Raw genomic sequence first — 13985 nt, forward strand, 5'->3', positions numbered from 1 at the left:
TGTACAACCTTTACACTATTTTGCTGATCACTCCTTCCTGAAGGAAATTGAATCAAGCAGGAGAACTGTGAAGTTTTGGGGAAATTTCTGGGAAGATAATCTATAGTTTTGGACACAGTTTTAAATAATTTGTTATTTTTAATTATCATTGTTTGTGTGTGTGTTTTTTAACTAAAAGAAAAAATGAAGTACAGATTTAAAGTGAACACACATTACCTGCTTCCTGTTGTGTCCTTATTCACTGCTAAATAATCATAAAGTGGATCACACTGTCACTATTACTGAATCCACTAATTTCATTTAATTGTGTTTTTTCAGGTGGAGGGGGAGTGTGAATTTATCACTAAAAAGTTTTTAGTTTTCAACATTAGGAAGTTCTACCTTGTGGTTTGGGTGTGCTCTTCCCCATAGTGTCTAATCAGGTTTCCTTTTTAAAACACCAGGAAATTCAGTAATCCAAAAAACTTCAGTTTAAGATGAGAGTTAAGATGTTTTACATTTTCACTTCTGCTCTAAAAAGAATGGAAATTCCAAGTTAAGGTACCCATCTTAACTTCCGTGCCATATAAACGGTAAGTACTTTGTATAGTCTGGTATATGACGATGGCTTTAGAAATGAGGCTCCACGCAGCCACAGTTTGATGGATTTTAATCCTCACTTATCGTCTTAGGATACATTTCTCCCCTCTGGGATTGATCCCTTTTATGTTGGCCGATAGGTTTCAATCCACCTGGACACGAGCACTGATGGGTAAATTGTCGTCACTCGGCCTCTCTGCTGAACACCTATCATTGTTAGATTATAGTCAAGCCAAGGACATTGTCTTGGAGATTGAACATCAGAACGATTTAAGCTCCATCCCGGAGTCCATAAGAGGGCACCTTGGTGATTTTAACCGGGAGCCTGCTAGCTAGCTATTGTCCCTCTACTAAGCCATCACAGGGTTTTCCTCAGAGCAAGATATGACGCCTTACCTTCAGCGGTTTTATCTGGAAGGTTTCTGAAAACCCCTCTGGCCAGTCAGTTATGCCCCTGCGGCTCAGGTGAGGTCAAATTTGTCCACCATGTGCTGCTCTTTTGTCCTTTTTATAATTATAGCCGGTGTAGTCTTATTTCTCCCTTGCTACCGCACTTTCCCGGCTGGACTGCTGAATTTTACGCCATACTCCTCCTTCCCGATAAGAAACCTACCACCTACAAGGTTGCCAAATTTTGTGCAGCTGCTGTTAAGATCCGGCATCAGCTAACCTCCAGCCGTTCTTTTTAGATGTTGTTACATGAGGCTTCTATGTTGGTGTATTCTCTATGATTTACTTCTTATCTGAATGTAGCATCTGTTTGTATATGTAACTGATCATTGATTGGAATAAAGCCATTCATTCATTCATTCATTCATTCACCCACAGTTTGCCTTGGTCTTTCAGTTAGACATTTGGCTGCAGAGGGATGTAGCCAGGCAGACATTTAACAGGAGCCATTTCCCTAATCCAGGCTTCCCCAACCTGCAGCCCTCCAGATGTTGTGAACTACAACTCCCAGCATCCCTATTTATTGTGGCTGAGTATGCTGGGAGTTGTAGTTCAGCAACATCTGGAGGGCTGCAGGTTGGGAAAGCTTGCAAATCACTTCCTAGAGATGTCCCTGATGAATTTCTGCCTCATGCATCTCTGATCAAAGCAAAGTGTGGGTGCATGGAGCTTAATTTCTAAAGCAATCATCATATACCAGTATGAGGTCTTCACAGCTTATATGGCGCGGAGGTTAAGACAGGCACCTTAACTTGCAATTTCCATTCTTTTTAGAGCATTAGTGAAACCGTAAAGCATCTAAACTGTCATCTTAAACCGAAGGTTTTTGGATTACAATACTGAGTACTCTTTAGTCTCTCACATAAGAAAATATTTTATGTTAACTCCATATGCATTACATCAGGGCTCACTTGCATTGCACATAAGCCATGAGTCAGGCCCACAAACTTTGGCCATCAGTACCATCCCAAGGGATGAATACTCACAGGGATTTTTGACGACGTTTCCACCCCTAGAGATGGAAAATAGGTGATAGAATGGTTGAATTTGTGGCTTTTTCTGTGTTATCATCCCTTCTCTATCCCTACCCCCAAATTACAGTATTAGGGTAAAATTACAGTAATTTTTGCACAGAAAAGGGCTAGGGTCAGGATTAGGGTAATAATGAACAAACTGTTGCACTCTTTCCATGGAGTAATCTTTGGAGAACATTCCTGCCAACTGTCATTTTATATAAGTTTTTGTTTTTAAAACTTATAAAAAGTTTTTAAAACACCATTGCAAATTTTGCTGCTGCAGTCTTGATGGTCAGGACAGTAAAAGCATAATAGCACACTGAAAGCTGAAAGTATTGCAATGCTATCTGCTATTTTCCTCTTCCAATCTCTAGAGGTGAAGATCTTGACAAAAATTAGCATTCGTCTCCCCAGATGGTACTGACCACCCCAGTGGGCTCATGTATAAGGCAGCTATATAAATTCTATATAAATATCATAAATAAGCTATATAAATATCATCTATAAGGCAGCTACAGTGGGTATAGGAAAGAATCACCCCCTTTGATAGACCTTAAATTCTGGTTCCCTTACATCCTGAAATGAAAACACAAAGAAAATTCCCTTCACCAGCTGTATTTATCCAATGCAACCTATAACATCCAACTGAAAAACATCACAATTACAGTCCAGAAAAAGTGTCAGAAATAAAAAACAAGGATTACTGAGATTGAAAAAGGATCACCCCCCCCCCCATGTCAATATTTTGTTGAACCACCTTTTGCTTTAATAACAGCCTTGAGTCTGTTGGGATACTTCTCTATCAACCTTGCACATCTAGACGGAGCAATATTTGCCCACTCCTCCATACAGAACTGTTCAAGTTCGGTCACATTGGATGGTAGGTGTTGGTGGACTGCTATCCTCCCTGGATCCGGTCGGCCCTCCAAACTGGATGGAAGAGCAAAGAGGAAACTGGTAAGAGAAGTTACCAAGAGGCCAATGGCCACTCTGAAGGAGTTAAAGGACTTCATGGCAAAGAGTGGTTGTTCTGTGCATGTGACAACAATTTCACGAGCGCTCCACAGATGTGGCTTGTTCGGGAGGGTTGCAAGGAGAAAGCCACTTCTCGCCACATTAAAGCTCATTTGAGCTTTGCCAGAAGGCACCTTGAAGATTCTGATGCCAAATGGAAAAAGTTCTTATGGTCAGATGAGACCAAGATTGAACTATTTGGCCTCAACACCAAACAGTACACCTGGCATAAATCCAACACAGCTCACCATCCACAACACACCATACCTACAGTGAAGCATGGAGGTGACAGCATCCTGTTGTGGGGGTGTTTCTCTGCCTCGGGGACTGGGGCTCTCATTAGGGTAGAAGGAAAAATGGATGGGGCAAAATACCGTCAGATTCTGGAAGAAAACCTGCTACCCTCTGCTAGACAGTTGAGGATGGGCAGAAGATTCACCTTTCAACATGACAACGATCCGAAGCACACAGCAAAATTGACAACACAGTGGCTGAAGGAGAAAAAAGTGAACGTCCTCATGTGGCCCAGTCAGAGCCCAGACCTAAATCCCATAGGAAATCTGTGGAGAGATTTGAAGATAGCAGTCCACCAACACCTACCATCCAATGTGACCGAACTTGAACAGTTCTGTATGGAGGAGTGGGCAAATATTGCTCCGTCTAGATGTGCAAGGTTGATAGAGAAGTATCCCAACAGACTCAAGGCTGTTATTAAAGCAAAAGGTGGTTCAACAAAATATTGACATGGGGGGGGGTGATCCTTTTTCAATCTCAGTAATCCTTGTTTTTTATTTCTGACACTTTTTCTGGACTGTAATTGTGATGTTTTTCAGTTGGATGTTATAGGTTGCATTGGATAAGTACAGCTGGTGAAGGGAATTTTCTTTGTGTTTTCATTTCAGGATGTCAGGGAACTAGAATTTAAGGTCTATCAAAGGGGGTGATTCTTTCCTATACCCACTGTATATAAATTCAGGTGAAAGCAGTTTGATTGAAAGGCAAAAACCCTTGCTAAGAGGTATTGTTGTGATTTAAAAAATCCTATATTATGTCCATTCTTCCAGGAGATCATTCTGCAAATGGGCATCATGTTATTTTCAAACCGCTCCCATGCTTACAGACCAAGACAAGATCTGAAGTCATACAATATGGCAACCTTGCTGAAGCTAAGCACCTCTGGTTCTGGCTAGTACTTGCGTGGAAGACTGCCTTAATCCTATGTATTAGGGTTAATACCTTAGGTTCAACAAGAAAAAAATGGTGGGATGTAAATGAAATAAATACAGATATAACAAACATTAAACTCCACTGAGCTTTAAAGGGTGTTTCTCAGAAGAGCCATTGTGCTTGTACAGTTTGCTGCATGGTTCATCTTGACTAACCCTTATTAGAAAAGTGTCTTCTATAATGTAAATGCCCCAGAATCTTGGAATTCTAAATTATTCTTGCTGCTTAACTACAGGTATGTGCTTAACTACTGTATCATAACCCTGTAGGTTATGTAGGTGTTTGTTTGTTTGTTGGGCTTCTGTTTGTAAACTGTACCGGTCTGTGACTGTGATAAAGGAATTGAATTGAAGTTATTCCTGCCACTTAACTGTACACATGCTATTATTCATAGACCTATTTGCCCATCACAGATAAATGGATACTATAGATATTACTACAATAGAAAAATTTAAAAAACCCCAAAACCCAACTCAACATCGCAGGAATAATTCATGTTGGCATACGTACCAAGGAAAATCAGCAGCACACCTACTCCGATCTGAAGCATGAGTGAGACACTGATGAGAGCAATAAGTGGAATATAGAAGGAGAACGTAGGTCCTTGCATCATCACTGCCTTGAGCTGGGATGCATTGGCCATAAGCAAAGCAACGTCCAACATACTCTCTGCTGCACTCTTCTTATTGGCATAATGGTTTATGTTCATTGTTTTGTTTCTAAATGGTGAGTGTTTTTGAGCCTGAAAGGCAAAATATATCAAACAATCAAAGAGTAATAATTTATACTGCATTAGAAAGATGATCAAAGCAGACTAACTATTTTCCTTTTTAATATCAACTGGCATTTTTTTGCAGTTACAATCCCATTTAAATTAAGAGTTCAAACTGGAAAGCAAGATGTTCCAAGGAATAGGTCCAAGGGTAAATCGTACTGTTTAACTACTCAGACTAAGAGGGTCTGGCTCTGGGCAGTGCCTTGAAGGGAGATTGAAGTGCTCCCTGCAAGAAGAGGGAAAAATAAATCCCAATTGGACATTGTTAGAGTTGTATAATTATCATGTTTTTCTCCTTGCCATTTTTTAAAAAATAAAACAGCCGCCAATAGGGAAGAATTGAAATTCATCTGTTCCCTCCCAACCAAATTTAAGAACAACATTTTGAAAATTTAAATTATAGGAAGAATGAGCTTTAGAAATATCTTTTTTAAAAGAGCATAAGAACAGTCCTGCTGGATCAGTCCCAAGGCCCATCTAGTCCAGAATCCTGTTTCACACTGTGGCCCACCAGGTGCCTCTGAGAAGCCCACAGGCAAGAGATGCCCTCTCTCCTGCTGTTGCTCCTTTGCAACCGGTATTGAGAGGCATCTTGCCTTTGAGGCTGGAGGTGACCTAGTTGAGGAAATATTATTTTTGAACTCTTTAATACCTGGAATTAATTTTGAAATACACTGAACACACACACACACACTGAAAATCCTGTGAAGCATTACTACCACAACATGGCTTGCAGTAAAGTCTACCAACAACCATAAGTTCTAGTGGTTCTCGGATTTCTGAGGGAATCTTTCCTGAATAATACATACATATTCCACAAGAGCTGAGGTTTCTGAGCTTTCAAAAGTTGTGCCTAACAGAATTAGGATTTCCTCCTATTTGGGATAGGAGGAAACTTTTGTTGAACTGTCAAAAAAATTATACAGAACAGATGGGGTTGTACCACTTTAGACAGCAGGTGGAGGACTGCATGTTTGAATGATACTGCACTTAAAAAACATCCCTGGAGGGAATTCTGGTATGGAGCACACATTAACTGTTTCACAGTCTTTCAGTGTATGGGGAGAGGTGAGTGAGTGCAAAAGCACTGTCACAATTTCTGAATTCCACATGTTCATATAGAACTATGCATATTTATTTATTTAGCATATTTATATACTGTCCCAAAGTCCCATCTCTAAGTGGTTTACAATAAAACTAGCTGATCCGGTGCACAGCATCTACACCCCTAGTTCTCCCTGTCTCTTCATTTCCCTCCTTCCCTTCACTCCCAGTCTGTTCTCTTCCCCCTTCCGTTCTCCGCTGGCCTGGCCGGCACTTTCCTTTCCCTCCGGCCCACTGGCAGCGGTTCCCCTCACTGGCTGGTGCTTTCCTTCCCCACCCACCCGCCCGCTGGGCTTCCGGTGCTTTCCCTCCCCACTGCTTTTTCTGATTGCCTGCCAGCCGGCAGGCCACCACTACCACTACTGTCTTCCTTCCCACCCATGGCTATCCGGCAGCTCTCCATACTCTCGTGAGAACTGCCATGTATGGGATTAGCCACGGCTATGCCTTAGAGATTTAAATATATAGATAACATATATTAAAATAAGAATCAAAACATTAAAATATTGAAGCAATTTAAAACAATAACAGATTCTGTAAATCTAATTAAAAGCCTGTATGAATTTGTCTCAACATCCTTTTTAAACGCTGTCAGAGATGGGGGAACTCTTATTTCTGCAAGGAGTGCATTCCAAAGCCTCAGGGCAGCTGTGGAGAAGGCACGTCCCTGAGCAGCCACCAGAGGAGCTGGTGGCAACTACAGACAGACCTCCCCAGATTATCTCAATAGGCTGGGGGGCTTGTAACAAAGACAGTGCTCTCTTAAGTACCCCAGGTCTACTGTTTAGGGCTTTATAAGTTATAACCAGCACTTTGTATTTTATGGTCTCTTTGAGATGACCCAGAGACCAACCTGGCTGCCACTTTTTGCACCAGTTGCAGTTTACGGATTACATACAAAGGCAGCCCCACATAGAGCGCTAAAATAACTGTGAGCACATTAGCAAGCTATTCTCACACACAGCGAAAACCGGGCTAGGGAATCTCAGCCCAGTTTTTGCTGCACATGAGAAAGGCCAGCGAGCCCACTTAAGTAGCCCACCACTGAACCTGCTGACCCTGGGCTAAGTGATTGTGTGTTTGGTGAAGGTGTACACACTCAGGGGGCGGGGGGGGGGGCTCCCAGTAATGCACCATACACTTGCATGGTGCATTATTGGGGCTCCAGGGGGATGGGGCACCGTGGAGTGGCACTTCCCTGAGCCTGACCCCCAGAGCTGCTGGCCAAGCCATGGGCGGCCCGCAAGAGAGCCGCCGCTCATCTGGGCAAGCGATCCGCCCACCCAGGGAATGGTAAGAGAACATCTGCGGGAAGGGTCGGGCTAACCCGCTCTCCCAGCAGACCTGCCTGAAATTCTTTACACAGATCGTGTGAAGAACTTCAAGGTATCTCTGAGTGATTGGGAACCCCTGTTTTTTCCAAAGGCACAGAGAGAGCCCTGTGCGTGTACAACTGTATGCACATGGTCAGTTCCAGTCTTCAAATGAATGCATGAAGGTAAGGAGCAGGGGCATTACATGAGCTCCTTCTCTCTGCTGCTCTGCACTTTAAAAGAAAGTCTGGAAAGGGTTATGATCAGATAATATGGGACAATTTGTGGGCAGGGAAGCTTACTATTATTCCTTCAGATGCCCTCCTATTTTGATTCTGTTTAAATCAATATCACAAAAATCACATACTGTATATACTTGAGTACATATGTGAAATTGTGTGTCAAACTGCATTTTCCATTACATCTATGTATACTAAATAGTATCCCATACTTTTAAGTTTCCAATAGTCTGGGAAACATACCAGAGGGGATTCAAACTGGCAACCTCTGGTTTGATAGTCAAGTCATTTCCCTGCTGAAAATAAAACCATGTAATTCTTCCAAACTAATGTAGGGAGGATTATTTATTACAAAAAGATTTCTTCTTAACTGGAAGTGGGGGGGGAACCCTAAAGGATTGACTTGGTTTCATTTTGAATGTCTAGTTCTAGGACCACATCTGGCTTCAGTTCATTCCCAGGACTTCCCCTCTCCTGAAAGAAAAAAAGTGCTGAATAACTGGTGAAACTGCTGTCTGAGAAGTGTCAGTTGTCAGGGCTTCTGAAGACAGGAGCGCACCAAGGTAATTTGGGCAGCAGGACCACCCAGGTGTGAGCCCCACTGGGCGTGCAAGGCACCCGAAACCTCCTTTGGAGGGCCTGCCTTGCCAAACCTCCACTGGCAGGGTGGGCCACAGGGTGGCTATCGGAGGCCCCTGGCTCCGACCATTTGGAGGACACCCTGGGCTTGGAGGGCTGGACTGGGTCCCCAAGGTCCAGGGGTTAGTGCGCCTCTGTCTAAAGAAGATCTCAGGATCTGGGTAGAGGCATATGGTGCAAGGCAGATTTTCAGGCAACCTGGTCCCAAGTTGCTTAGGGCTTTAAAGGTTAAAACCAGCACTAGATTGGGTCCAAAACAGGCTGGGAGTCAATGCAACAGAAAAAGCACCAGCATTTCAAATTGCCCAGTCCCAGTTAATAATCTTGCGGCCCTATTTTGGACCAACTGCAATTTCCAAACTGTTTTTAAAGGTATCCCCACATAGAATGAGGCTGTTCTCACAAGCAGCTCCCACATACAATGAGGCTGTTCTGTTCTCACGAGCAGGCTTAAGCAGCAGAGATTGCGTGCCCAGATGTGCAGCTTCCCCTTCGGGTAGTACAGAAGGTCAGGAGCCAGGGTGCATCACCCTGACCACTGGAACTCCCATAATGCACTGTGTGAGTGCCTGGTGCATCATGGGGATCCCCCTGACACTGGCCGGGAGCCCTGCAGTCTCCCAGCCCCAGCTTCAAGCAGCCAGAGCTGGCAGATGATCTTAAATTGAGGCTAAGGGAGCACTTGCTCCCTTAACCTCATTTTGGAGGCAGGCTCCAGACGCAGGCTTGCTGCTGTGGTGCCGCTGGGAGCCATGTGGCTTCCAACAGTTCTCGTGCACAGGGGAAACCAGGCTGGGCTTCCTTAGCCCGGTTTCCCTTGCGCATGAGAACTACAGTACCTCCCAGCCTCTTTTTACCCATGTTGCCAGGAGCAGCATGGATAGTCATCCGCTGCTCCCAGCAGTGCTGGTTGTGTGGGTGCACGACTTGTACGCCACAAGGGTTTAGAGTGGTCGTCTGGGGGAAGGTAGGTTGAACACTGCCTTCATCCCCACCATGTGTACGTGGTCGTGATAATAGCCCCACTGCCAAGCTTTCTCCATCAAGGTACAGTTGCTGTTGGTGTATGAGCTGAAGCTGATAAAAGGCACTCTGAGCCTCTGAGGCCATTTGAGCTCTAGTGAGAACACTAAATCAATGACTACCCCGAAACTGTGAACATGATACTCAAGGGAAAGGGCAACCCTGTTCAAAACAGGATGAGAATCAATCATAAGGGTGGACCAACCACCGATCAACAATAATTCTGTATTGTCTGGAAGGAGTCTCAGTTTATTCACCATCATCCAGGCTTAACATTACCATGCTTAACCACTGATTCAGAACAGTCACTGCCTCACCTGCATTTGATGAAAAAGAGAGATACAGCTGGGGGTAATCTACATACTGATGATACCCAAGCTAAATCTCTGGAAGACCTCTCACAGTGGTTTCATGTAGATAAACAGCATGGAGGAAAGAACAGAACCCTGTAGAACCTCAAAGCATAACTGCTAAGGGGTTGAGTGGTGGCCTCCCAGGTAGAAGGGCCATCCAGGTAGGAATAGAACCACCACCAAGTGGTATCACCCACACTCAATCCGGCAAGCCTATTCAGGAGGAAACCATGGTGATATCGAAAGTCACTGAGGGATCAAAAAATCAAAAGGGTCATACTCCCCCGTCTCTCTTGGCAAAGGCCGTCCCATTGGGTGACCAAGGTAGTTTCCTTTCTAAAACCAGGCCTGAAGGATGGTTGAAATAGATCTAGATAACCAGTTTCCTCCAAGAATGCCTGAAGTTGATCAGGCACCACTAGCTCAAGCACCATGTCCAGGAAGGGGATACTGGCCATAGGTCTATATCTGTTAACATCCTCTGGGTCCAGACTAGATTTCTTCAGGAGTGGTCAAATAATAGCTTCTTTCAATGGAGCTGGAACCACTCCCTCTCTCAGGGAGGCCTTTTCAACCTGCCCCAAGCATAGAAGCGGCCGGTTGAATTCAATCAAACACCTTGTCCACATCCTCAGGATCCATTAGCTAAAAGCATCCAACAAAACTGGACCAGACAGTAGGACACAGGAACGTTAGAAGCTGCCTTATACCAAGTCAGACAACTGGTCCATCTAGCTCAGTACTGTCTACGCTGGCTGGCAGTGGCTCTCCAAGATTTCAAGCAGGAGTCTCTCCAGCCCTACTTGGAGATGCCACCAGGGATTGAACCTGGGACCTTCTGCATTCAAGGAGATGCTCTACCACTGAGCTACAGCTTCATGCCCTAAGGGAAAGGTTTTACAGCAGATAGTGCTCACAATCATCTCATCCAAATGCAAACCAAGGCAAACCCTGCTTAGAACCATTCATGCTTGCTACCACAGGATCAGCTCTCCAGCTCCACTGGATGTATTCAGGACACCTCCACCAATGATGCTGCATTAACTGCAGAGTCCAAGTCAAGATGAATAGGAGTGACATAACTGTTTATAGTTTAAAAACTTTTGGCAGCAAGTTATGCGAAATCTTAACAAAAAACTCAAAAATGAGTCACCAGATCTAAAGATCACTTTTAATCAATGATAAAGATAGATCACAACAGAGCTGATCCTAATTTAGTAGAATCCTAATTTAGTAGATCTGGGACTGGAAGTTTTAAGATAAAACACGACTCAGATTGTTAAATCATTATTTATATTATACACTTCTATCCTGCCTTTTAAGATGTGCCATCTTCTCAAGGTAGCTACCCACATTAGTTTTCCACAGAAATGCTATGGGTGACAATACAAGGCCTGAAAGGAAATGTGCTACTGGGGACGTGCTATCGCCCTCTGGACCAAAGCACTGACAGTGACAGGGAGTTGCAGAAGGAAATCAAGGAGGCGTCAAGGAGAGGCAGGGCAGTAATAACAGGTGACTTCAATTATCCAGGTACAGACTGGGTAAATTCACATAATAGACTGGGTAAATTCACATAATGTCATATAATGACAAAGTAGTCAAATTTCTAGATACTGAAAGACTGTGCCCTAGAACAGTTGGTCATGGAACCAACCAGAGAGAAGGCGACCTTGGTCTTAATCCTGAGTGGCACCCAGGACCTGGTGTGTGATGTAAGTGTCATTGACCCTTTAGGGAACAGTGACCACAGTGCCATCAAATTCAGCATACATGCTAAGAGAGAATTACCAAGGAAGTCTAACACAGACACTTTGAATTTCACAAGAGGATACTTCTCCACAATAAGGAGTATGGTGAAAAGAAAACTCAAAGGGAAAATTAGGAATCACTTCACTCCAGAACGCAAGGAGTTTACTCAAAACGACAATACTAGAAGCCCAGTTAAATTATGCTTCTAGTAGACCAATTCTATGCTAGGGATCATTAGGAAGGAGATTGAAAATAAAACTGCTAATATTATAATGCCCTTATACAAAACTATGGTGCGGCCACCCCTGGACTACTGCATACAGTTCTGGTCAGCACATCTAAAAGAGGTCATTGTAGAACTGGAAAAGGTGCAGAAGAGGGCAACCAAGATGATCAGGAGCCTAGAACACCTTTCTTATAAGGCAAGGCTACAACACTTGGGGCTAATTAGTTTAGAAAAAAGACGACTGCAGGGAGACATGATAGAGGTATATAAAATCATGCATGGTGTGGAGAAAGTGGATAGACAGAAATTTCTCTCTCACACACCTAACACTAAAACCATGGGTCATCCCATGAAATTGACTGCCGAGAAATCTAGGACCAACAAACAGAAGTACTTTTTCACACAACGCATAATCAACTTGTGGAATTCTCTGCCACAAGATGTGGTGACAGCCAACAACCTGGATGGCTTTAAGAGGGGTTTGGATAACTTCATGGAGGTGAAGTCTATCAAAGGCTACTAGTCGGAGGGCTATAGGCCACCTCCAGCCTCAGAGGCAAGATGCCTCTGAATACGTTGCAGGGGAGTAACAGGGGGCATGCCCTTAGCTCTTGCCTGAAGGCTTCCAGCGGCATCTGGTAGGCCACTGTGTAAAAAAGGATGCTGGACTAGATGGGCCTTGGGCCTGATCCAGCAGAGCTGTTCTTATGATTCAGGATTTCCACAACTTCCCTGGAATTATCAGATGGAAACAAGAGGTAAAACTGAGTGTCACATTCATGACATTTCAGCCCAAATCTCTGGATGACCTCCCTCAGCAGCTTTGTATAAATCTTATAATCACAGGAAAAATGTAACCATTCTCTTGGTCTCTCAGTAGCTACTGAGTTCCACTCCTCCTGCCAAAAGTAATCCATCAGGGCGCCTAAGGTGGTCTCCATCCCCAACCAGGAAAAAAACTATACTCCAAATAATTTCAAATTATTTAATATTTCAATTAAAACATTGTAATAAATCACTTTAATTATCATTCTGCTAATTTTTGTTAATATTTTAATTGATATGATTTTATAAATGAAAAGTAATATAAATATGTTGCCTAAGATACAGTCTTTGGAGCTTACAACTGATAGATATCTCTGAGAGAAGTGAATATTTACAGAAATGATTATAGTAATGTATATTCAAACTAACAGCAAACACCAGAACATTTTGCTCAGCTGAGAGCTAGAAGGAAGAGAATGGGGATTTCTAGTTTGCACAGAATTGTGGGGATGGGTTGTGCCTTTCTTTTTCCCAAGAGGATAGAAGGGCTTCTTTTTGACACTGCTCAGATCTAGGTACCTCACTTTCCTTTAGGAAGGCATTGTCCCCTTCTTTTCAGGATATTTATTGATTAGACATATTTGATAAATGAGAGCACATATGGAAATGTATTATCTTTTTTTAAAATGGAGCTCACAGTTCGAAAAAGACTTATGTTATTTATAGAAAACACTCAAAGGTTAGTGGGACAAAGAGAGATAAAATGAAATGCCACAAGAAGCACTGGTGCTGATATGACATTCTTAGGCAGTGGGGAACAGAACAGAACAGTTCCGTTCCATCCACCCCACTTTCCTAGAACAGGAAATTGGTTCAGTTTTTGATGTAACTATCAACTATATCAAAACTGCTAAAGTAGCAGAAAAATATCAGCCTGCCTTTTGAGTGACATACTACATTAAGGATGGTGCCTGCCTTCACCTCCGATGCCACCTTGAATTGTGATTCTTTCCCACTCCATAATCTAGGGCTTTGTGTTGGTATTCTCAATTATAAGTGTCAGATTAGTAAACATCCTGTGTAATACCAACTGCATTTTGGGTCAGTTATAAAGTTTGCCCACTAATGTGTTTGAAACTATTAGCTCTCCTGAATTTGTTTTACTGGTTTTGAAATTTTGCTGGTAGTGTTTGCCTCTTCCCTTTCCATCTTAGATTGCTCATTATTTTGCTCCTCGGATCCATCACAGTATTTATTTATTTATTTATTGGATTTATATACTGCCCTTCCAAAATGGCTCAGGGCGGTTTACAAATTAAAACAAACCACTAAAACAATAATTTTTTTTAGAAAGCTTGCTAAATCTTGGCTTTTTATCCAGGCCTTGACATGATTGTTTTATTGCTGCTTCTGTGTGTTTTTATCTCTGTACAGTTTTTATGTTTGTATTTTATATATTTTAAATCAGATTTGTTGTCATATTTTTAGCTTATACTTTTAACTGTCATTT

General features: G+C 42.9%; 1 protein-coding gene across 10 annotated transcripts in view; it reads right to left on the minus strand.

The window, feature by feature from the left end:
• The window catches only part of NINJ1 (ninjurin 1), a 38468-nt gene that overhangs the window by 12688 nt on the left and 11795 nt on the right, over positions 1 to 13985 (minus strand). For all 10 annotated transcript variants that reach the window (XM_053298650.1, XM_053298658.1, XM_053298655.1 and 7 more), the window contains one exon: positions 4797 to 5028. In XM_053298650.1, the coding sequence (XP_053154625.1) occupies positions 4797 to 5028 (232 nt within the window). The remainder of the gene's footprint in view (positions 1 to 4796; positions 5029 to 13985) is intronic.

Source organism: Hemicordylus capensis, chromosome 2, assembly GCF_027244095.1.
Source record: "Hemicordylus capensis ecotype Gifberg chromosome 2, rHemCap1.1.pri, whole genome shotgun sequence".
NCBI lineage: Eukaryota > Metazoa > Chordata > Lepidosauria > Squamata > Cordylidae > Hemicordylus > Hemicordylus capensis.